This window comes from Nyctereutes procyonoides, unplaced genomic scaffold, assembly GCF_905146905.1.
Source record: "Nyctereutes procyonoides isolate TBG_1078 unplaced genomic scaffold, NYPRO_anot_genome, whole genome shotgun sequence".
Lineage (NCBI taxonomy): Eukaryota > Metazoa > Chordata > Mammalia > Carnivora > Canidae > Nyctereutes > Nyctereutes procyonoides.
Genome location: NW_026575024.1, coordinates 5,264,800 through 5,288,215, shown reverse-complemented (window position 1 = coordinate 5,288,215; position 23,416 = coordinate 5,264,800). Strand labels below are relative to the sequence as shown.

Here is a 23,416-nt window from a genome sequence, read left to right as displayed (position 1 = left end):
TCATACCCCAACACTCACACAACCCAACACTCACACCCCAACACTCATCACTGACACACAACGCTCACACACGCCAATGCTCACACTGCAACACTCACACATCCCAATGCTCACATCCTAGTACTCCCTTCCCAACACTCACACGCGAGTGCTCACACCCCAACGCTCACACCCCAACACTCACACCCCAACACTCACACAACCCAATACTCACACCCCAACACTCAAGACACAAACTCCAACACTCACACCCCAACACTCACACACCCCAATACTCACACCCCAAAACTCATCAAGATACAAACTCCAACACTCACACCCCAACACTCACACAACCCAATACTCACACCCCAACACTCATCAAGACACAAACTCCAACACTCACACCTCAACAGTCATACCTTGACGCTCACACATACACACAGCCCAACGTTCACACACCCAACACTCACCACAGACACACACCCCAATGCTCACACACGCAACACTCACACCCCAACACACCCCAATGCTCACACCAACACTCACACACACCAACACTCACACACCCCAACACTCACCACAGACACACACCCTAACGCTCACACCCCAACACTCATACACCCCAACGCTCACACCCCAACACTCATCACAGACACACACCCTAAAGCTCACACACCCAACACACCCTATAACACTCACACACCCCAACACCCACACCACACACACCCCGATGCTCACACACCCAACACCCACACTCCAATGCTCACACACCACATTCACACTTACCACAGACACACACCCCAACATTCATACCCCCACATTCACACCCCAATACTCACACACAGACACACACACCTTCCCCCAAATACAAATAAACACAGAAAACACACAAACATAAACACCACAGATACCCCCCAACATTTATCACAAACACACGCACCCCCCAACAAGATAGGAATGTGTGAGGATGCCCCCCACCCCCCAGCTCTCAGGAGAGAAGCCTCAGAAAAACCACATTCCGGGGGCCTGCAGATGCTGCCATTCTCTTTTCTTTTCTTTCTTTCTTTTTTTTTTTTTTTTTTTTGATGTTGTTTTGTTTTTCCCCTCGAAGGCGGAAAAACCCTCAAGTGCTGGAAAAGGAAGAAGGTTATTTTGATCCTGCCAGAGCCGGGGCGGTTTCTGCTGACTCGAGCGGGTCCGTGTCGAGGCGGCTCGGCAGCTGGCCGCGGCCGGTGCCAGCAGAGCCCCCAGCCACGGGCGAGGTGCCAGCGCCCAGGGCCGCCGGGGACCCGGGGGGTGACGGGGCAGACGGGGCAGCGGCCGGCAGCACTGGGGCCCGGCCCCACCGGCCTCGCCCAGCCCACGGCTGCCCACGGGGGGCAGCACCCCCCACCTCCTGCTGCTAACGAGCAATTAGCTGAGGGCTCCCTGGGGCACAGGTTCAAGCTCAAGGCACAGATTCAGCGCTTCCTCCTCCAAGAGACCGCGGCTGGAGGGGTGGGGGGGGGGGCAACAGGCTGCACGTGGTGTGGCCTCAAGGGCTCTGGGCCCTCACGCTGGACCACCCAAACTCCAACCGGGCAAAAGCCAGCCTTTCCTGCCTCAGTTTCCCTATGGCTTCCAGCAGGAAAGCAACACATCCTAGGTGGGAAGATTACTGTTCGCAAAACGGTGGAAGCTTGTCCACACCGGACCCCCCGACACACACACTTCAACTTCCTCTCCGGAGCCCTGGCCACCCCATCCCGGCACACCAGTGCCCCAGGATGCCCGCCCTCTCGTGCCACGTTCTGTGTGCCCGGCTGGACCGGTGTTTACGGATTACGCCTCTAATACCTCCGGCTCTTATGAAGTCGGGTGAGCCTGCCCACCGGGCGACATGGGACGACTTCTGTGCACACTGGCGGCTGTCGCGCCTGGGGGCCCTCGGGCATCTACTGGGTGGGGGCTGCTTAGCGCGGGGGATGCCCCACGACAGGCAGTGACGGGTCCACAGCACCAGGGCTGAGAATCCCTGTTCAGGGCTGAGCGTACATTCGGGCCCTTTCATCATTCTATCTCACCGGCCAGGAGAGCAAGGTCCAGAGGTCGAGTGACAGACTCTCAGCCCAAGGGCCCTACGTGCCAGCTCCTCCCAGTCAGCCATGTGCTGGCCTCTGCACCCAGGAATTCAACCTGGAGCCTGGGCCTTGGCTCTGGTTCCCAAGTGGGAGTGCGACCCACCTTGCCCTGGAGGGCCCCGGAGGGCGGACGAACCGGCCGGGGACTTCGGTGAGACTTCGTGAGTGCTGAGAGGGCTGGGCCCTGCCCAGCAGGAGACGGATCACCAAGCCTGGACCCACAGGAGGGACACCCTCACCTTCCTGCCAGGAGGGCGGGCAGCAAGGCCTGGGTTAGGCCTCAGACCCAGCGACCGTGGCCACACCTCCTGCCTCCCCAGACAGTTTGCTCCGGGGCCTTGGCGGCCTGGTCTGACTCCCCAGGGCCCGGCCCTGCCTGTTAGGGCCCAGGATAAAGCCGCCCATTCAGGGGACACACAGGCTTGCTTTGTGCAACCCCCACGCCCTCCCTCCTCAGAGGGGCCTACGATTCCCCTCCCCGGCCCTGTGCACTCTTCACCCCAACCGGGACCAGGGCGGTGGGTTCCCCTCTGCCCCCTCCGGCTGCTGTCTGGGGGCCCTGCCCACACCAGCCCGGAGGAAGGAGGTGCCTGGAGGAAGGAGGTGCACGGCCGGCTGTCTTTGTCCTTGTCCCTGGCCGGGTGGGGCAGCGAGACAGCAGCTGCGGCAGGACGGCAAGGGGGCAGCGGGAGAGGCCCCAGCGGGTGTGACAAGCTCTCCGCCGCTCTCCTGACCCCACCAGGCCGGACCAACGGGGCAGGAGAACACGTTTCTGTGAGAGAATCACCCCCATAAATGAGCACGGCATCTTAAAAGCACTACTGTGACCACCCCGGGCCCTGGGCCACAACCCGGGACAGCCAGGACCCAGGAAATCCACACGGGTGACGGGAGGGAGAACCTCTCAGAGAAAGAGACGCTACGACTGATGTCTGGGCTGCACTTGGGAAGGCCAAGGCCTGGGTGTAGGACCAGAAGAGGAGGGAGGCCCCCGAGGGTTCCTGGGCCAGCTCCGTGTGACCCTGGACCTCACTGCCGGGGCCCCCCCAGCCTCCCCACGGGAAAGGAGGCAGAGGGCACCTGGTGGCAGAGCTGCGTGTGGATGACGTGCTCGGCACTCGGGAGCACTCCCTCAGCGACCACGATTACTGGGGAGCTCCCAGCACTCCAGGACGGCAAAACAAGGGAAGCCCAAGCCCCTACGCCGACCAAGAGAGGGTTAAGTGGGCCGTGCTAGATACTCCAGGCCAGGCCCGGCCCCGGCATGGGTGGGTGGAGGCGCTGAGGGTCCAGGAGAAGCCTCCGGCCAGCAGCTGGTCCACACCAACCCACAAGGCAGAGCACACCTCTGGGTGTTCTGGCCTTGGCCATGGGGCGAGGGCGTTGTGGTCCTGCCGACAGCACCTCCGTGCGCTCTCATTCAGGGGGCTGCTTCCCGAAGAATCCACCTTTGGGGGCCGAACACACCTTCTCCAGGAAATGTGCCAGGAAAGCACCTGCTAGAGAGGGGGCAGACAGCAGGTGCATCCACAGCGTCACCCCCCCCCCAACGGGAAGAGCTGAGGGGGGCTGCCTTCCTTCTACAGGCTGGTGCTGACTGCTGGGCCCCGGCGGGTGGCTCGGGCCTGTGCCCCCCCGACTCCTCTTTCCTGGGCCCAGGCAGGCTTGTGAACTGAGCATGAGCCCCCTACCCCCGGACAGGCACGACTCCTTGGAACCCCAGCTGCCTGAGGCAGCCGGCCCCGTGCCGTCACACCTCCCGATCTCTCCAGAACCCAGAAACCACCCGTGAAGCTCGCTGGCCTTTCGCTGGCAACACATGCAAGAGTTTTAAAAGCACTGGGCGGCCCAAGCCTGCAGGGAGGGTGGCCTGCGGGTTTCCAGCCACGAGACGGGCCCAAGTCGCTCAGCTGCTAAGGGCAGATATGGGGCCACCCTGACGCTGTCTCTGTTTCTTCACTCCGACAGACGCCCCTGCACCCGGACATAGGCCAGGTGCCCAGCACGGTGCACGCAGAACGGGTCCTACCACTGCCCGCCCTCCCCCTTCCCTGCCTTCAAGTCTCCCGTGACCACAGGAGTCACAGCCAAGGCCTGCTCACAGACGGAGTGGGACCGAGCAAGAGGGGTGGGCGGGCTGGTCAACAGTCCCTGGAGCCGTTACTATGATCCCAGCAGCGACGACATCCACGCGGAGCCCACTGCCTCCCCCGAGTCTAGGAGGTGGGAGCCGCCCCCTCTGCCATTTTGCAGATGAGCACACTGAGGTGCAGGGAGAAGGCACCAGCCCACGCGCCTAGAGAGAGCAAGGCTGGGACTTCAGCCCAGAGCCTCCCTGAGGGTCTTGCTGCACTAAATCCTTAGTGCAATAAAGCACTTAAAGCAATCCTTAGTGTCCCCTCCCCACGTCCCGAGCACCTGCGAGGAAGGCTGGTGCTGCCTCCCTGCATCTGCCAGCTACAAGCTGTGTGGACCCCGGGCACGCGGACCTCCGGGAGCCCCAGTTACAACCTGGCGTGGTGGACATGAAGCAAATGTTGGAGCTCAGAGGGGGCAGGACACAGCGGGCTCCCCTGTCGCCATGTCTCACATGTCACCGACACCCCTCAATCAGGCCGATGCTCTAGAAACACTGTTTGCCCGGGGCTGGCGTGCCCGACTGGCCTCTGCCCAGGGGTCGGGGGTTTAGAGTCAGGTGTGTCCAACGTGGTCACCCTGGGTGGCAGCCAGACCCAAGGTCACGAGGGACTCGGGGCGCCTGTCCTGCTCCAAGGGCCTGACTACAACAGGAGCCTCCGGGAGAAGAACACTTTGTTCTGGGCGCCGGGTCTGCTCGCCGTGGGGAGGGCGGGGGAGCGGCTCTGCCATTTTTCTTCCTAATTTCCCCCTTGGGGTGGGTGATAGATGCAGCAGGCTCTCGGGGGTGGCCAAGCCCATCTTCCACATGCAAAGTAAGGTCACTCTAATTTAATTTAGCGTCTTCTTTCCTGGTGAATAATTTCAAATTAACAGGCTCGTCTGCCTCCTCGGAGTGGCCTGACCCTCCCTTTTGTCTTCTCCTCCAGAGACGGACACAGTCACTTTGAGATGTTTGCACGCCCATCGCGGGTCCTCTCCCAGCCCGCCTGACACTGGGGAGGCAGCGTGCGCCCACCGCCCCCTAAATGCCAGGTGCGGCCCGCACGCTCACGGGCATCGCCTCAGTGGATCCTCACCGTCCTTCTGTAAAGCAGGTGCCAACATGCCCACGGCCCAGGAAAAGTGAGGCTGACAGAGGAGATGGCTGGCCAGAGGCCACACAACGCCGAGGCCCAGGGCCACCCCCGCAGCCCGTGCTTTCTGGGCCAGGCTCAGCCAGCTGACCAACCACACCCGGCGGGCCTGAGCACCGCGGCTCCAGGTCAGGAACAGCCCAGGTTCCAGCAAAGGACTCGTGTGGAATGGAACTGGTCACCAGGCTGGGTCAGGACTGCCGGGAGCATCACCTGCCATGCGGTCCCTATGGGCAGGATTTGTGGCAGGTGGTACCCCCCTCCCCCACCCCTGCCCCTAAAGTGGAGAAATATCACAGGAGGGTCAGGAAGGCCATCCCAGGCACTCGGCGGAGCTCTGGGCACAGAGCAGAGATCCTAACGGCTCCCATCTCTTCTGCTGCTACCTGCGCGCCAAGCGGGGGCCAGGGCAGGACGGGACTCCCCCTCTAATTCCCACAACAGCCCCCGGCGGGGAGGGAGCATCGGCCACGCCACAGGCCAGCAGCCGAGTCGGAGCGCAGTCCTGGGCCCAGGCCGAGCCCGGTTCTCCTCCTCCCTGTGGTGGAACCCCAGCAACTGGGGAGGCCGGGACGCCCTCTCACACAATATGGGTTTTCAATTAAGACTCAGTTAAAATTAAATTAAAATGAAATACAATCGAGGCTGAAAAAGGAAGCCCATGGCATCAAAAACCATTCCCGAACTCTCAACCAGATGCGTGACACGGCAAGAACGGACGGAGTTGTTCTTGTGGCTCGGGGATAGGAAGGCGTGAAATAGGACCTGGAGGATTTCGGGGGGATACGAGATCCATGGTTTCCACCGGCGACCGCGGGGCGGGGGTTGCTGAGGCCTCTGCGGTTTGGAGCTGGCTTGGAGCTGGCTGGCGTTCCTGGTTCCTGATCCGGTTAGTGAAGGTAAAGACGCGCCTGTCTGGCATCCAAGGCTGTGGCCCCCCTGTTCTCGGTGACAGAGCCTCGGCCGGATGGAAGCTCGGGAGCCTGGGCGCAAAGCCCGGCTCAGCCACTTCCCAGCCGGCCTGGGGAGGGGCCCGGGCGGACCTGGGCCGACACACACGCGCTCTTCCCTCTGCATTCGCACAATGCGTGAGAACCACACGCGTCCGCCGTACAGGTACTCGTAAGGGAGTGTGACTGTCACTAAGTTTTCGATTAATCATCGGAGTAGCAGTTGGGTGCTGGAGCTCATTTCTCTTTCCTCAGCTGGAGAGCTGGGCCAGAGTCCACCTGGCTCCCGCCAGCCCCCAGGAGGTTTCCAGACCAGACGACCCCCCGCCGCCCGCCCCCCTCGTGTCTGCTCCCAGCGGAGGGGCAGCCAGTTTGCTTCCTGGTTAACAAGCAGCCCATGCAGGCGGCCCTGTCTGGCCTCCCGGCCGCACACCAAGGAATTAGGAATTGGCACTGTCTGAAATTTATGAAAATCTAATCTTGTTAGACCTGCCTGGATGAGACCCACTGGGGCGGGCTTCATTGTCATTCAGCAGAGCCCCGGCCTGCCTGGGGTTCCAGCCACATCATTACGGCCCCCCTCCCCCCACCCTGCATTTGAATAAGAACCCAGCTCCCCCCCACCTAGGATGTCAAATAAAATTGAACCAGACGTCAAAGGAATAACTTTCTGATCACTCCTGGTGCCGTTTCAAACACCCCCAACGGCACATTTATTTCTTAGGGTAAGACCATTTATAGGGGAAAGAAAAAAAAATGAATCTGTCTTTCTTTTGAGGTTTGAGAGGTGGGCAGCAAATCTAGGCCAGTATTCTCATTTTTAAAAACAGACCGAACCGCTTACTAAGTGCCTACTCTGTGCCAAGCACGCGGTTGGGTGTCTGGCACCCGCTACCTGAACATGTAAGCCCTGCGATGCTGTCTGGTGTTGTCTGGTGGCCTCAAGAAAAAAGTCACATGCTGGCTAGCGAGGGGGTGAGGACTGAGGCTCCCTGCCCTGCCGGTCACGGTAAAATCCCAGGGTACACGTTAAGAACATGTTTGACCCAAAGGCCCCTGGGTTCGAGTACCAGCCTTGCCACATACTGTGACCCTAGGCCTATCACTCAGAGATAAGGTGAGGGGTAGCCTCGTCCCTCCTTCCCATGGCTGCAGTGAGAATCACCTCAGCTAATTTGGAGCCAGGAGGGAATCCCTGGGACTAGGATCTGCAGGCCCAGGGCAGTGCCTGCCCCGTCTCCTCACACACACCTGGCCTGGGGCACCCTGAATCCATAACGGCTGTGGGTCAACCAGGTGGGTGTCCCCCCGGGTGTCCCCCCCCCACCCCCCCCCCCCAGCCACCAGCGCTGTAGCTCCTGGACGGTACAAACTGGAAACACTTCCGTAGAGTCAAACTCACAAGCTCTCAAAACTTTCATGTGTGAACACTTGACCTGGCATGTCAGCTTCCGGGCACGGATCTCCACGTGCATTTCTGCTGGGACTCTCCCTCGCACTCACAGGGCTGTAATCACGGGTTCTGTAAAAGGACCAAGCACAGCCCCACCTCAGGGCCTTTGCATGTGCCCTCTCTTCTGCCTGGGATGATCTTTCCCCCTATGCACATGCCTGCCCCCTCCCTTACCTTTCAGCCTCTGTTGCAACGTCCCTTCCTCAGGGGAAGGGTGCTCTGCCCCAAGCCCCAGGACCCTATGTCCTGTGCCTGCTTTCCTTTCCCCAAAACACTCCTCTGGAATGCTATTTGTGACCTGTCTAACCATTTACTTCCTGCCTCTCCCTACTAGAAGGTCAGTGGCACCGGAGGTGACTCTGCTTCTCCTATGTCCCCGGCACATTCCCGTGATAGCACACACAAGGAATACGCTGAATAGATGATCACGTTTGTTCTTGTGTGCACAGATGCGTGTCAAGAAGGCCCACTGCAGGTTTGCACAGAAGGGCAAAAAATCACTGGGAACCACCTAAACGGCCCCCAGAAGGGCCGACACAACCCAGGAAGCCACAGCCAGCACATCTGTATGTATTGGCACCAAAGACGCCCGGATGAGAGAAAGAGGAGAAGCCACCAGCTAGGACAAGTCTGTTTTTGTTTAAAAGATAAGAAACATAGATATTTTATTTTATTTTTTTAAATTTTTATTTATTTATGATAGTCACACAGAGAGAGAGAGAGAGAGGCAGAGGCACAGGCAGAGGGAGAAGCAGGCTCCATGCACCGGGAGCCCGACGTGCGATTCGATCCCGGGTCTCCAGGATCGCGCCCTGGGCCAAAGGCAGGCGCTAAACCGCTGTGCCACCCAAGGATCCCGAAACATAGATATTTTAAAATAAAAATAAATCGGAGCCCCTGGGTGGCTCAGTCAGTCAAGTGTCTGCCTTGGCTTCAGGTCATGATCTCAGGATCCTGGGATCAAGTCAGGCTCCCTGCTCAGTGGGAGGGTCTGCTTGTCCCTCTCCCCCTCTGCCTGCCGCTCCCCCTGCTTGTATGCTCTCTGTGTGTCTCTCTGTCAAGTACATAGAATCTTTCAAATAAAAGTGACTTTTGGGATGCACACCTATGGGAGACTATCTGTGTCTGCACAGACCGGGGACCAGCAGGCCACCTGCAAAATGAAACGGACTGGCATGGTGACCCTGGGAAGGACCCACAGAGGGGGTGAGGGGGGAGTCTAGAGCTGAGCCCTGCAAGCCCATCCTGAGACACAGTTGGCCAGAGGGCAGCCAGAAGGTGAGAGTCGGCGGGGGACAGCTGCGTGTTCCGGAGCCTGGTGGGGGTGGGGGTGGGGGTGATGGCAGGGGGACTTGCCCGGCAGGGAAGTGTGTGCAGGTGCACATATGACCAGGGAGGGAGAGAGCCAGTCAGCCGGGTGGGGGAAGGCTGGAAGCAGCCTCCAGGCCGAGGGAACGGTGTCAGCCTGGACCATCTCTTGTCTCAACAATACACGTGCCAAAAGGACACTGGTCCCTGGAGTGGCCACCAGTTCCGTCCACATACCCCGCTGTGGGTATGTCTCCTTTTCACTGGGAAGGCATCTTGTCCTAGTTTGTGAAGGATCACCCAGGTGAGGGGACAAAGTGCTTCTGCTGCTCAAAGCAGCAGAACTGTGCGGAACTTCACCCGTTTCTGGGGCTTCGCCCCACGCGTCCCTGGGTCACCTTTTGGGGGTGGCCTCGGAGAGGCTGCAGCTGCCCAACGGGCAAGCCCAGGGCTGAGAGCATGGGAACAGGACGTGAGCTGAGAACCCCAGGGACAGCAGAGTCTCACTCAGAAAAGACAAAGCCGTGCCTTTTATCTTTCTTTGCTATTAACCAAATGGAAAGAACTAATGAGATTTTTTTTTCTATTGTCACTGACATCGAACATCTTTAAACACCCACTGTCAGCAAAATATCAATCACCGTTCGAGAGTTATTGGCAGAGTGGAGTGGATTCACGGGGAGAGACCCGTTTCTGCCACTGGACATGTTGGAGGTGCCAGGGAAAGTTATTTAAAATAAATCAAACGCGTCTTGTTAATTGAGGAGAACAGGAAACAAATGGGGAGTGGGTCGCACGGGTGAGTGCGTCTGTCTGCCGAGGGTTGTGCTGCTGGCCATAATCTTCTCGGAGGGCATTTTGGCAATAGCCATCAAAATTAAAAATGCGAGCTACCCTGCAACCCAGCAATTTTAACTTCCAGGATCGAGTCCAACGGAAACATTCACAGAAGCCCTGAAAGCATCTATGTATGAGGCTATCTCTGCAGGCTATTTTTTTTTTTTTAAAAAGCTAAATAATCAGAGAGCGCCTAAGTCCCCCTAAACAGACCCCGGTACATCACATTATGGAATCCAATGGGGCCATTCAAAATACACCTCAATCGACCAGAAGGTTTCTCAATCTTGGCATTACTGACGTCTTGAGCTGGATAATTCTCTGCTGTGGGGGCCGTTCTGGGCATCGGAGCAACCCTGGCCCGCACCCGCTGGATGCCAGTCACACCATCACCTCTAAGTTGTCCCAACTAAAAATGTCTCCAGACATCACCCGATGTCCCCTGGGGGTGGGGGGTGGGAGGCAGAGCACCCCTGGCTGAGGACTACTGGTCTAGGTCTGATGTTGGAGGGATGTTCACAATTATTCTTGAGCAGGAATAACGAAACTGGAACAGCGCATATAATACGGACCCATTTTCATTGCAAAAATGAGGATAATCATCAAACTGTCAACAGGACTACTTCTGGAAGAGGGAGACTATGCTTTTTTATTTTTACTCTCTGTGTCCGTATATTGTTGGCATTTTTATGGCAAACGTTGACCGTTCTAATTCTTAAAATCTTCACACACAACAAGTCAGGCACGTGCGTGCTTGTGGGCGTGTGTTGCCGAGAGAGGCTGACAATGCCACTCACGCCTGCCCTTGCCACTTGGGAGGCACCGTGTGCTCCTTGAAAACCAGCAGATGTTTCTCTCAATTACCAATTTTCAAGAGCCTGGTGTTTCCCGACGGGAGCCGGGACGGCAGCCCCAGGAGAGGGGAAGTGAGCCCAGAAGTGAGCCCAGGCTCCCTCTCCGAGCCTCTCGGACAAAACCAGGAGCCGCAATGCGGGTGCGTATTTAGCCACTTGTCACCGGCTCTTCAGTCACTCCAGCCGCGTGCCGGGGGCCCCGTCGGACGTGGTCTCTGCGCTGACCTGGGGCCTGGGCAGGGAGGTGGCCTGCTGGCCAAGGTCAAGCCCAGGCCTGGCCGCCCCAGGGCGACTTCCACATCCTACCATGATGCCGCAAGCCCAGGCCACGGTCACGCGGGACTCCAGCTCCGAGGACAGAGCGTCCCCCTGACTGGCTTCTCTCCCTGGCGTCCGGGCCACTGCGGTTCTCAGGCAGCAAAGAAACTAGAGGCCACACACCAAGGAGCCGGGTAGCCCTGGGTGTGGACCTAGACATCACACACACGTCTCTGGGCTCTTTCTTCTCCCTTCAGCCCCCTCACCGCCATATGGGGCCTCATTCCTGGAACCAACCTGGGGGTTGAATTCCCCGGAATACAGGCCCCCGTGGTGCCAGGCTCCCGGTGAACCCTGCAGGAGACAGCTGCCGCGGGGGCTGTTCCTAACCCAAGAGCCTGCGGAGCGGGCGGGGCTCAGCGGCCTCCCCAAATCCCCTGGGTCAGAAGGGGGCCTCCTCGGCCACGGACCGGATGTCTCCCCCCATCCCTATGTCCACGCTTTCACTCCCTGTATTTGGAGTGGGGTCTCTCAGGACGTAAGGAAGGTTATGGGGAGTCGTAAGGGTGGGACCCTGGGTTTATAGGATTAGTGTCCTCATAAGAGACAGCGGAGGGGATCCCTGGGTGGCTTAGCGGTTTGGCGCCTGCCTTTGACCCAGAGCGCGATCCTGGGGTCCCGGGATCGAGTCCCATGTTGGGATCCCTGCGTGGAGCCTGCTTCTCCCTCTGCCTGTGTCTCTGCTTCTCTCTCTCTCTCTCTCTCTCTCTCACTCTGTGTCTCTCATGAATAAATAAAATCTTTAAAAAAAAAAAAGAAGAAGAAGAGACAGCGGAGAGCTCAGCTCCTCTCCCTCCGCACTCACACGGGGGAGGCGGCCACCCGCCCACCAGGAAGAGCGCTCACCCCATCAACTGAACTTGCTGACCCCTTGAACTTGGACTTCGAGCCTCCAGAACAGAAAGAGAAGAAATTTCTGTTCTTTAGGCCCCTGGACTATGGCTATTTTGTTAGAGTGACTCCAGCTGACTAGGACACCTTGACCATCTAGAGGAGCCGAGTGCAGGGAACTCAGCCACCAGTTGTGCAGGCGCCTGTCCAAGGTGGGGGTAAGGACTTAGGGAGGGAGACGCAGTCCCACATGAACCCCCTTCAGGACAGGACGGCCCGCAGCCGGGCCTCGGTCTCCAGGCACAACAGCAGGGGCTTCTCCCATTCGTTCACTCGAGCAGCACACACTTCCCGGCCCCCACCATGTGCCAGGGCCACCTGGAGCCGAGGTTCTCCAGGGCCGCAGGCACCTCAAATCCCACCGTGATGTGTCCTTTCTGCGGCAGAACAATTTGATTCTGTGCTCCCCGAAACCTGGCTGGATTTGTATGTGGGACAGATGGACGCAGACCCAGAAAGCCCTTCTAAGTGAAGGCCTGCCAGGAGGGCACACACCTGCTGTGCTTCCTGTCCCTTCCCGAGGCTCTCCAGGGTGGCCCTGGTCCTATGTCCTCCTATTTTAAGGACGAGGGATCTGAGGCTGGGAGACAGAGCCACATGCCCAGTGTGCACAGGTTTGTGTGACAGGGCCCGGGACACTGAAACCTGGTGTCCTAACTACTGTTCCCCTGTCAGAGCCAACAAGAGAGTCAGTACGACAGCCACAACCTCAAACCGCCACCTCCTGGCAGCCCCGCCGCCCTTCACTCCCTCCGGCATCTGGTCATCTCTGAGAAGGGGCAGCTCGACGGCAGAGGCCTGAGACCAGCAGAAGCCAGGCTGGCCTTGGAAGGTCACTAACTTGCTGGTTGCAGGAGGGACCCTGGCACGGGACGAGGCATTCCCTGATGCCAGATTGTTTTGAAGCCTCGCAGGGGAGGTTTGAGGAAACAAGGCTGGACCCGCAGACAGTGGACCACTGCATGGACCACCTGGCTGGGCAGGGCCTGAGCCTGGGAGGCGCTCAGGTGGGGAGTGACGTCACCCCTGCAGGGCCACCCCGCCCCCTGCCCCAAGCAGGTGAGACAGAAAGAAAGTCAGTCCCTGCTTCTCCCCGAGGGTCCGGGAGTCTGGGTGTCTGGGGGTGTCTGTGTGTCTGCCTCCCACCTACGATCATCTGTGTGCTTGTGTCTCAGGATGTTTGTCTCTGTTTCTGGGTGTTTCCTGCCTGTGTGTGCACGAGAGACAGAGACAGAGACATAGAGAGAGAGAGAGAGGCTGACTGTGGTCTAAATCTGCTGAATCTTTCCCCGTGACTCTGAACGAGCTCTTACTCTTTTTCAGACGACAGTCGAAACACGTTCCCAGCGGGCAGTTACAAGCCTCCCAGACGCCTCTCCCGGTCCCCGCCCCACAGGCAAGGCTATCTCAGCCTTCAGTAGCGTTTCCTTTTGAAACAGCATCTTCCAGAAGCAGAAAACCCCAACGGCTGGGAAGACCGAGGTCCTGACCAACTGCTCTCTGAAGGAGCTGAGGGAGGTGCTCCTTTTCTGCACTCCGAGATGGGGACGTGGCAAGGCCGTGGGAGGCCAGGCGCCCGGCTCTGAATTCGAATCCAGACGCGGCCACATCCTGTACATGTGACCTCAAGCAGTCACCTGGCCCACTTTCCTTAGTTTCCCCGTCATAAAGATGGATCAGTAATGTGTAGCGGCCCAGGACAGCTGGGATTAGCTGAGCTAGGAGAGGTCCACTAGTTCTCTCAGCGCTGGCCAGCACCCAGCAAGGGCCTCACAAATGGGGGCCATCATTCGATTAAAAAGCAGGCGACTCACCTGACCGAGCAGGGCATGAGGGGTACAAAGATGTCAGTGATCATTTATTAAATGATCTGGAGTGGCTGACACTGAGCACGTAAATTCAATTTGCATGATGACAGCTAGTGTGGAGACAGGGAGAGGAGAAACAACAAGAAAAATCCACTGGGGGACACACATACGTGGGAGCCCAGACACCCAAGGGGGGTGGCTGGCTGGGGTCCTGCCCTCACAGGGCAGCGCTGGGGGACACCCAGGAGTCATCCCTCAAGACCAAAGGGTTTGCCTACATGTCCTCCTCATATCTCCGCTTCCTTCATGGCACGTGGACTCCCCTCCCCAGTCTATTCTGCACCCAGCAGCCAGAACAATTTTTAAAAACATGGATTGAATCACTGACTCATGCTCAGATTAAAACCCTACGAGGCCTGCTCAACCTCTTCTCTGTACCTCCCACCTCCTTCCCTCGTTCACCACACTCCAGCCATACTGGCGTCTTCCCTGTTCCCACCCCAGGACCTTTGCACATGTGGTCTTGTCCCGGGATCTTCGCACAGCCTTCCACATTACCACGTCAGGGAGGCCTCCCAGCTGCCCCATCCCAAATACGCTGCACCTCTGACCTCTGCATCCCCTGATGGCCTGTGTCGGCCACGAGGGGCAACGCAGTGTACTGACAAAGGCCTGGATTTTCCTGGCTCGTCTTGTTCTGGCTCTCTGTGCCTCTGCTTCTTTATCTGCACCATGGGGCGAAGGACAGCCCCATGTGACCGGCCTGTTGGAGGATCGCAAGATACCCAGAGAGCCCATGGCTCAAAGGGAAGCACACTGTGTGAGGGTCGGCGGCTAGGAGTGCCTATCTCCTTTATTAGAGCATCTATCTGTTGCCGATTTCAACTCACCAGCAAGGGAGCCCGTGAGAAGGCCCCTGCCGACCCCGGTCTCACCGCATCCCTGGTGGCTAACGCCGGCCTGGCACAGGGCACGGCCCACAGTGACCACCTGAAGCAGGAAGGCATTCATGTCCGAGGCTGTCCTGCAGGAGTCTCGCAGCTCTCCCCCGAGGCCGGAGGACACAGGGGAGTTGATGGAAAGGGAAGGATCTTTCACAAAACTAAACACACAACCACTGGATGACCCGGCTGCACTCCTGGGCTTCGATCCCAGAGAAATGAAGACTCACTTTTGCATGAAGATCAGTGCGTGACTGTTCACAGCCCCAACCTGGAGGCACCCCAGGTGCTCTTCAACAGGTGAATGCTTAAACTCACCATGGTGCGTCCACCTCCCAGAAGGCTATTTGCAAGGAAAAGGAGCCAACTGTTGGTACACAAAACCACCTGGATGCATCGTCAGAGAATCGAGTTAAGAAAGGTCGCATGCTGTATGGCTCCATTTATGTAACACTTTCAAAGTCACAAAATTATAGAGACAAACAGACGACAGGTTGCCACCAGGGGTTACAGAGGCAGCGGGTGGGAGGTGGATGTGGCCACAAAGGGAGGGGCGAGGGGGTCCTCCTGATGGGACTGTTTCGTGTCTGGACAGTGGGGGGGGGGCGGCTTGCACAAACCTCCACATGTGATAAAACTGCACAGAGCTAAACGCATGCAAGCACACGCACACATGTACCCACAAATACACACTCGCTCCGATGTGCGCACGTCAGCTGGGGACATCTGAGGGAGGTCGATGGGTTGTACCAAATGTTGGTCTGCGGGCTGTGGCACTGTACTATAGCGGCATAAGTCATCACCACTGGGGGAGGCTGTGTGCCGTGGACACGAGATCTCTATTATTTCTTGCAAATGCTGCAAATCTATAATTGTATCAAAACAAAAAAAGTTCTTTTTTTAAAAGGGAAAAGTATGGGGGCGTCCTGTCCCTTGGGGCTGTAGCGTTGGGTCGCCCCGGCAGAGGGCAAGGCCGGCAGCCCCAAGTGATGATCCCCGGGGCCTGGCCCAGGCCTGGCACTAGGAGGGTGCTCTGCTGCAGTGGGGCGGCGCGGGGGGTGGGGGGGCAGGAGCCGAAACAGAAGCCGCCTCCCCTCTCCCGCTCACAGCATCTGCCATCTGGCTGCTGCAGCCAGCCAAATGAAACCATCTCTCGGCTGTCATCTTTCAACTTGCAGGTCTGGCTCCCAGGTTTGAGGATTACGTTCGAAACATGCCATTTAAAATTTAGAAACGAAGAAAGAAGAATTTAAGTAACCTCTAGGCGCCGGCTGCTGGTGGCTTCCCCCTAGCAAAGGGCAAGGAAGTGCTGGCTTCTCTCCCAAGGCAGGGACAGCAGCTTGGGTTCCCCCAACATAAAGTATCACCCCCCAAACGATCAAATGTCCCCAATACAAAGTCTCAGCGGGTCACTGGTGTCCCCGAGGTAAAGTATCATGGTAAAGTGTCACCGTACGGCCAGCGACTGTGACTGCTGCAGGGACCGTGACTCAGGCCCAGCCACAGGGACCTTCCAATGACATGGGCATCTCTGAAGACACCTGAGTGTCCTCCTCCCAAAGGCGCTCACCTGTCTGCTCAGGAACCCTGAACTGAAGCTGCAGCTGGTCCTGCAAGGAACGTGGGTCCCTCCACATGAGACGAGGCCATGTCAGCCCTGTGCTAGCTCAGCAGAAGCCAACCTCTTGCCCCATGGGGCTCCTGCCACCTGGGGGGACCCAAAGCCGGGCCGGCAACCATGCAAATGAGCACCCACAGCTCCCCACGCTACGCAGAGAACACAGGAGGGTGGTGAGCCGAGTGCTCAGGAAGGACAGTCCCTTGGATGGGCGTCAGGACCACCTGCCTGAGACCTGACAGGTGAGGACAGCTGGGGGAAGACGGTGCCGGGCTGAACGGCTGACCTGTGCAAATGCCCCGAGGTGGGAACGTGTGTCACCTTCAAGGACAGGAAACACAGATGGAATGCGGGTCTGATGAGGGGTGAGCTGCTGGAGGCCTGGCAGACGCACGCAAGACCCCCGGGCGATAGCTGTGTGCGCAGAGGCAGCACGGAAAATGCGAGTTTGAAGACGATTCGGGTACCACTCTCCAACGCGATGGTGCAAACGAGTCCACGTGTCAGAGCTGTCATGGGAGCCCCACGTCCCCCACGTCCAACAGACCGAGTCAATGTCTTGCAGGGGTGCATCCACGACCTGCACCTGTCGGGCTTTCACTCCGTTAGCAGACAAACCGCTTGTTCAAGTAAACTCTTAGCCGACGTCCCAGATGTAAAAACAAATGCTGGAGCCTAATTTAACTGATTATGGTGCAAGAGACTAAGAGGGTGGACACTCGGCACCTGGAGTGGTTCAGAGACACCCCCACCTCACCCCCCGACCCCCGCCTGGAAGCCTGAATGCGCCGTGGGGAAGGAACAAGCCTCCTGGACGGGAGAGCCCCAGCGTGGGTCGCATGCAGGAAGGGTGGACCGGAGAAGAGAAAGTCACCCTGGCAAAGTGGGGAGCCGGCGCCGGCCTCCCGGTCTTCAGGGCACAGGCCGGCCACAGTGGTGTGCGCGGTCAGGGTCGGCGGGAGGCACCACCACAGAGGCTGAGCGCCAGGGCCTGCCCGTCCTCGCAAGGTGGTTCTAGCAGGCAGTGTGGAGCCGGGCTCTCGCCCACCGTAAACCCCAGGAGCCCGGACAGATGAGTGGACTGAATGACTCCTGCCCATCAGACAGGCCGGCAGGGAGGGTTTCAGCCGCTGGGCTCCACGGGGCTCCGAGAAGAGCTTCTGGTGTGTTCCTCATTCAAGGCTCCCAACCAGCCACTGTGGGGACTCCTGTCATCACCTGCATTTGACAAAGAGACACCAGGCCTCCCCGCACCCACTCAGCTACCTCAAGGGCAGACCCTCCAGGTTAGAGCCATGGTTCTTACTGGGGACATTTTTGCCCACCAGGGACATCTGGCAACGCCTGGAGATGTCTGTGGTCGTTCCAGCTGGAAGGGGTCCTCCTGGCATCTAGTGGGACCAGGGATGCTGTTAAACATCCCACAGTGCCTGGGACACCCCACGGGCAAGAATGATCCCGCTCAGATGTCGACAGTGCTGAGGCTGAGGAGCCGTGGATGAAGTAGGCAGCAGGCGACCCCAAAAAGCACAGTGCCTGGTGCACAGTAGCTGCCCAAGAAGCGCCGCCAGGCACCAAGAGAGTCCTAATTAGGCCCCTGTACGGAGACAGCAGCAAAGACTTAAATCACACATGATCGGTTTGAAGAAAAATAAAACAACTCAGTCTAAAAACTGGATTTGAAAGCACAGAACTCGGGGAAAGGCACCAACTGTACACTTCCGAGGGCCGGAGCCGCCACAGCCAGCCTGATCACAGAAGCATCGCCTGCGCCAGGCACACAGTAGGTGCTTAACGAACGCGTATGAAGAGAGTACGAGCGAGCGGGCAGGAACAGCAGCCGCCGTTTACAGGCCCGTCTCTGGAGACAGGAGAAGGAAGCCAAGCATCTGTGGGGTTCAGGTCAATGAGAAAAGAGGGGGGAAGGATTTCTGAAATGGGAGTGTCCACCTGTAGGAAAACCAGGCTTTGCGACAACCTCCAGCTTCCGCCTTCTGTGCAAAGGGCAGTCACCATCCGAGAGCCCGTTCTCCCAAGACCACGGGAGGTCTGGAGCTTGGGGGCCTATGAATGACAAAGATGTGCCCCCTGACCGGCTGGGGAACTCTGCAGGGCTATCTTCACCGCCGGCTCTCCAGCTACAAGGCTTCCCCACAGCTCTGCGAACGGGAGCCCCCACCACATTCACCCGCTCATGGGCCAGTGGGACACACTCCATCCATTCGAGGTGAACAACCACAGGGGATAACGAGACACTGTAGCCTCCAGAAGTCCTCGCTGGCATGGGGAACCCCCATGCCCCCCACACACACACAAACCAGCAACCTGCCCAAGACCATGAGGGCACCTGGACCCCAGCATGGGCCTCCTTCCTGCCACGGCAATAAAGGGCCCTGATCCCCTGGACTCCCACTCTTATAATTTGCAGGTGAAAATGAGAGAGGTGGCCCAGGGTCTTCCCATCCTGAGCCACGATGACAAGGATACAATCTGTTCCCAGGTGGTCCCAGCAACGAGAAGCAAAAAGGCCCTCCCAGACCTTTCACCTTTTTTAAAAAAAATTATTTATTTATTCATGAGACAGAGAGACAGAGACACAGGCAGAGGAAGAAGCAGGCTCCATGCAAGGAGCCTGACGTGGGACTCGATCCCGGGTCTCCAGGATCATGCCCTGGGCTGAAGGCGGTGCTAAACCAGAGCCACTCGGGTTGCCCACACCTTTTTTTTTTTTTTCCAAAAAAATTTTATTCTCAGATAACTAGATTTACATACGTCATAAGAAATCATACAGGAAGATCTCCAACAACTGAGTACCCCAGTTTCCCAATGGTAGCATCTTGCAAAATGGTGCCACTTGTGTCTGTTCCAGAAACTTCCACACTGTGCACTCAATTGCTGTTTTATAGACCAGGGGACTGAAGCCTGGGCAGCCCCTCCTCCAGGACCACAGCCAGAGGAGCTGCACCCCTCTTAACTCCCCTCCCCGAGATTCTCCGCCCCCGTCTTGGGCATGGGTCAGCCCTCAAAGACCTTTGGGATCATGACCCCCTGCATTACATGCACCCCCTGGTTCACTGAAGTGACCCTGTCTCTCCTCCTCCTCCTTGGCATCACCAGCATCTGCAACCACATCCTCTGCTTGTTCCCCACTAGGGTCTGAGCTCCGGGAGGGCAAGCATCTCCAGTGCCCCCAGCTCCTCCAGTAGGAAAACAGGAGCTCTGCTATCTGAGTGATGAACAGGTAAAGGCTCTTCCCCATGCAGGGCCCATATCCCTGTTTATGCAGCTACAATGAGCTGGAGATTACGACAGCTGTGCTCGGGGATGAAGGCTCGAGCAGAATCTGGACAGGTCGAGTCATTTCTGGGCCCTGCCTCCAAGGCAGGGCCCCACCTCCATCCTCAAGTCACCACGTGGCTGCAGGCAAGCTGCTTCTCTCCCAGCCTCGGTGTTCTCATCCCTAAAATGGGGGGGGGGGATGACTCCCAAATTTCCTTGCAAACCAAAGCACAAGCTCCCCACCGACTAGGAACCCAGGTCCTGGGTCTTCCTGGAGCACCAGGGGAGCCAGCTGCTTGCCCCGGAGGGTATGGGGGTGGGGGTGTGGAATGTCTCTAAGTCCAGCCACCAACTGCCCCCCTGACAAATGATGGGAAACAGAGCACCTCAGCCAACAGCCCCCCACACTCGGAAGATGAGAGGACCCACCGATGAGGTGAAGCACAAGGTGCTCTGACTGGCTGGGGCCCCCGACTTCTCCCTGTTTAAAATTAAAAAACAAAACAAAACACACATCCTTGCAAGAGCACCCGTTATCTGTGGAGAGCCCACGGTCCCAGTCCCAGCCGCCAGCAGAAACGAACTCATCCTGGAGGAAAGAAAGTTCAACTGACGAACTATAAATATTTCTGCTAAATGCTGCCGGGAGTGGGGCTTTCTGCATGAGCGGGCCCCACTGAAAAGGAAGGCGGCTCACCAGATTTGTTTCGAATTATGAAAATAGATGTTGTCTCCTCGCCACATCTGTTTTGCCTGACAAATGAGCAGCAATTCGCCTCCTAAAGAAGGCAGCACACCAAGGCCGCCTTGAAACCCCGGCCTCTCCAACTCTTCAGAGGAGGGAGAAATAAGGTCAGGCCTCCCAGACTGGAGCTCTGAAAAGTCGACTTTAAAATCCCATCTCTCAAGCTGCGGGCTCTTAGGGCGTCTGGGCCACGCACACGCTCCAGCGGAGCTTGCAAAGGCTCACGTGTCCCTGCACGAACCGAAGCTGCTCTTATCCGGGGGCAGGGGGTCCTCCGCTGTTCTTTAAGAAGACTGGGGGACGTGATCGATTATTTAAAAATGCAGGAAAAAAAAAAGCCCCCAAGACTCAACCCAAGAGCGCATTCCTAATACGCTGGGAAAGGACAATTTCTGGAGGGGACTATCAATGCTGGTGCCACTCATCTCTCTACGCCACGCTGGTTTGGTGACTGGGTTAATATAATCATCTGCCTTTAATTACCCCAACACAGACCCAGCCACAGACGCGGCTGCCCGCCCTCGAGGCCCCTTCTCGCGGGGGCACCTGGCGGAGGGAGCGGGGCCAGCGGACTGGACTGTCTGCGCGCGTCACAAACTTGGTGATGCTGCTCTGGTCTCTCTCTCCCTCTCTTTTAAAGAAAGACCTCCTTTTCTTCAGTTTGGATTTTTCTCCTTAAAGATGGACATGCTGGCCTTGTGGGGGGGGGGAGGTGGAGGGTAAGCTCGGAGACATGACACACTCGGGCACCCGACCTCTGCCTTCCAGGGAGAAGGAATGACAGGTTCTGGGTGGGGGGACGAGGAAGAGCCCACAGCTCCCTGTCTCTCCCCGCAGCTCATTGTGTCGCTGCCCAAACAAAGCCGGTAATAGTAACAGACCGGTGTGGGCACAATGGGAACAGCGGCGCAACACACCGCTCCTGCCCTGTGGGTGCGATCCGTCTGCGGAGCAGAAATCAAAGAAATAAAAGGATGGGGCCAAGAAGCCCAGCGCGCTGAGACGTGTTTTCCCCGTGTCCTATCTCCTGCAGACGAAATGCCCAATCCCCCAGCCCCCCACCCCCAAGGAAGCAGATTGATACGCTGGATTTGCTTGGCCTGGCAGAAATGAGATGCAGTTTCGGGATCCCAGGAGACATCTGGTCGGCTGCCCGCCCCCAACCCTCTCCCCACCTTTTGTGCCTCCTACCATGTAAAACCCTGCGGCAGATTGATGACTGCTGGGCGGAGGGTGGAAATTTATGGCTTTGCAGCCGGGTCAACAGCAATGACAATAGTTTTCAGGGGGCTGGGGGGGGGTAGGGCACGCAGCCTCCGTGCCTCTCCATCCTGCAGCCCCCACTTCAGAAGGGGGAGCACTGCTGTCTGCCCCCTCCCAGCGGCCCTAACATATAACGGGACCGTAACTCAACTCAATTTCCTAAATCCACTGGCTTTGTGGCCGCCTCCAGGGGAGGGAGGAAGCTGAGCAGCCTCCCCCACACATCACCGAGTCGGGAGAAAGCCCAGAGTGGCCCACTTTCCTGGTGGCGGGCAGGACAATGCCGTTTGCAGGGATGTTCCTCCAGGGATGGCAGCAATGAGTGGCGGGGGGGGGGGGGGGGGCGGCGCCTCCACCCTCTGCCCCCTTTTCACCCCACAACAATCACCTAGTCGCTATGGCAACAAGGTTAATGAATGCATCTGTTGGGTGTAACTACAACGTGGGACCCATTCAAGGTGCCCTGATATTTCCATCCTTAAAAAGCCAACCTCCGGCGTTTTATTTGCCTACGTGTGCCACCAAAAGAAAAGGAAAAAAAAATATATGCAAAAGTGATAAGAAGTAGAGAAAGTTGTGGGCAGGGGCCGCAGGGGGTTTCTGGCCGCCCGCACAGGGGAGGACGCACGCCTGGAATGTCACTTTCTCTCTCTTTTTTGGTGATGGTATAAAATTAGCACAGTCAAGTAAATGTGTTATAAACACAAAGACGCTGCCGGGAGGCGAAGTGCCTCCGTTTCAGGGAGGGAAGAATCAGAATCGAGGAGAACAGTTTGGGGGGGAAGGGGGCGGGCGGTCAAACGGCCGGAGGGGGTGGCGGCCGCAACCTGCCCACTTAGCGTCCCATAACCAGAGGGAAAAGCCATTTCCCTGCGAACGTCCATCTGCAGGGCGTCTAGACAGTCATAAAGAGGACAATTAAAGAAAGAAAGAAAAAAAAAAAAAGCTGCAAGCCGCGGTCACCCCGCGTCTCCTCCTCGCCAGGGCATCGGCTGCAACCTGCGAGAACTGCCCGAACAGGCGAAAAATTATATAAAACAAGAAAAGCCGGTGTGGGCTAGGGGGAGGCTGGGGCAGTCTGGGCCGAAAACAGTTTATGAGCAAGTGTTTTGAAATTCTGCTTTAAATAAGCCGGTAAATGAATTCAACCTTGTCAGATCTCTCTCCCTCACGCAGACCAAATATCCCGCTGGCGTGCTGTCTAGACACAGATAACAAAGGACTTTTTACAGCGCCCAGAGACGCGCTGACAAAGTAGCCAGTTAAAGATGCAGTACTGCTTTCTCCGTCTAAAACGATTTGTCAGATGGACTTAAATGAAAATGCTAAGTTATCGGTCTGGTTTGGGGTCTGCCGGTGGACGGGGCCAGGTGGGGGGGACGTCGGGGGGCCGGCCGCTCCGGAGGAGTAGAAAACGAATCCTCTCTGATTGGGCTACGCTCCAGGCTGCTCCGGGCCTGTACGTGGCTGGCCGGCAAATAATTCTCGCCCTTGTTCTGAGACGCCGACACTAGCATGTTCCCAACACCTGGGGCGGGCCATTTCTCCGCAGCGCTGTTCATTTAAAGGGGGTGGCAAAAGGGTTAAAATAAGATGCGTGGCGGGGGGGGGGGGGGGGGGGCGGGGCAGAAACTCGGTGTCACCTGCGACTAATGTTTTGCAGGAGGCTCTTGGACCTGCTTTCACAAAGGGCTGCTGCTCCCTTCCCAGGAAAGGACAGTGGGGGGGGGGGGGGCTGGCCGCAGGGGGCATCCCTGGGACGCACTCAGGGTCACCC

The 23,416-nt window shown here is 57.7% G+C and overlaps 1 protein-coding gene across 4 annotated transcripts in view; it reads right to left on the bottom strand.

Moving 5' to 3' along the window:
- PMEPA1 (prostate transmembrane protein, androgen induced 1) overlaps nucleotides 1–23,416 on the bottom strand; it is a 56,597-nt gene that overhangs the window by 10,464 nt on the left and 22,717 nt on the right. Inside the window, exon 1 of one of the 4 annotated variants that reach the window (XM_055303938.1) lies at nucleotides 7,761–8,534. The exons of the other annotated variants lie outside the window; for them this stretch is intronic. Within the exon in view, the coding sequence (XP_055159913.1) occupies nucleotides 7,761–7,767 (7 nt within the window). The 5' untranslated portion in view covers nucleotides 7,768–8,534. Of the gene's footprint in view, nucleotides 1–7,760; nucleotides 8,535–23,416 lie in introns of those variants that run through there. 4 annotated transcript variants of the gene reach the window in all.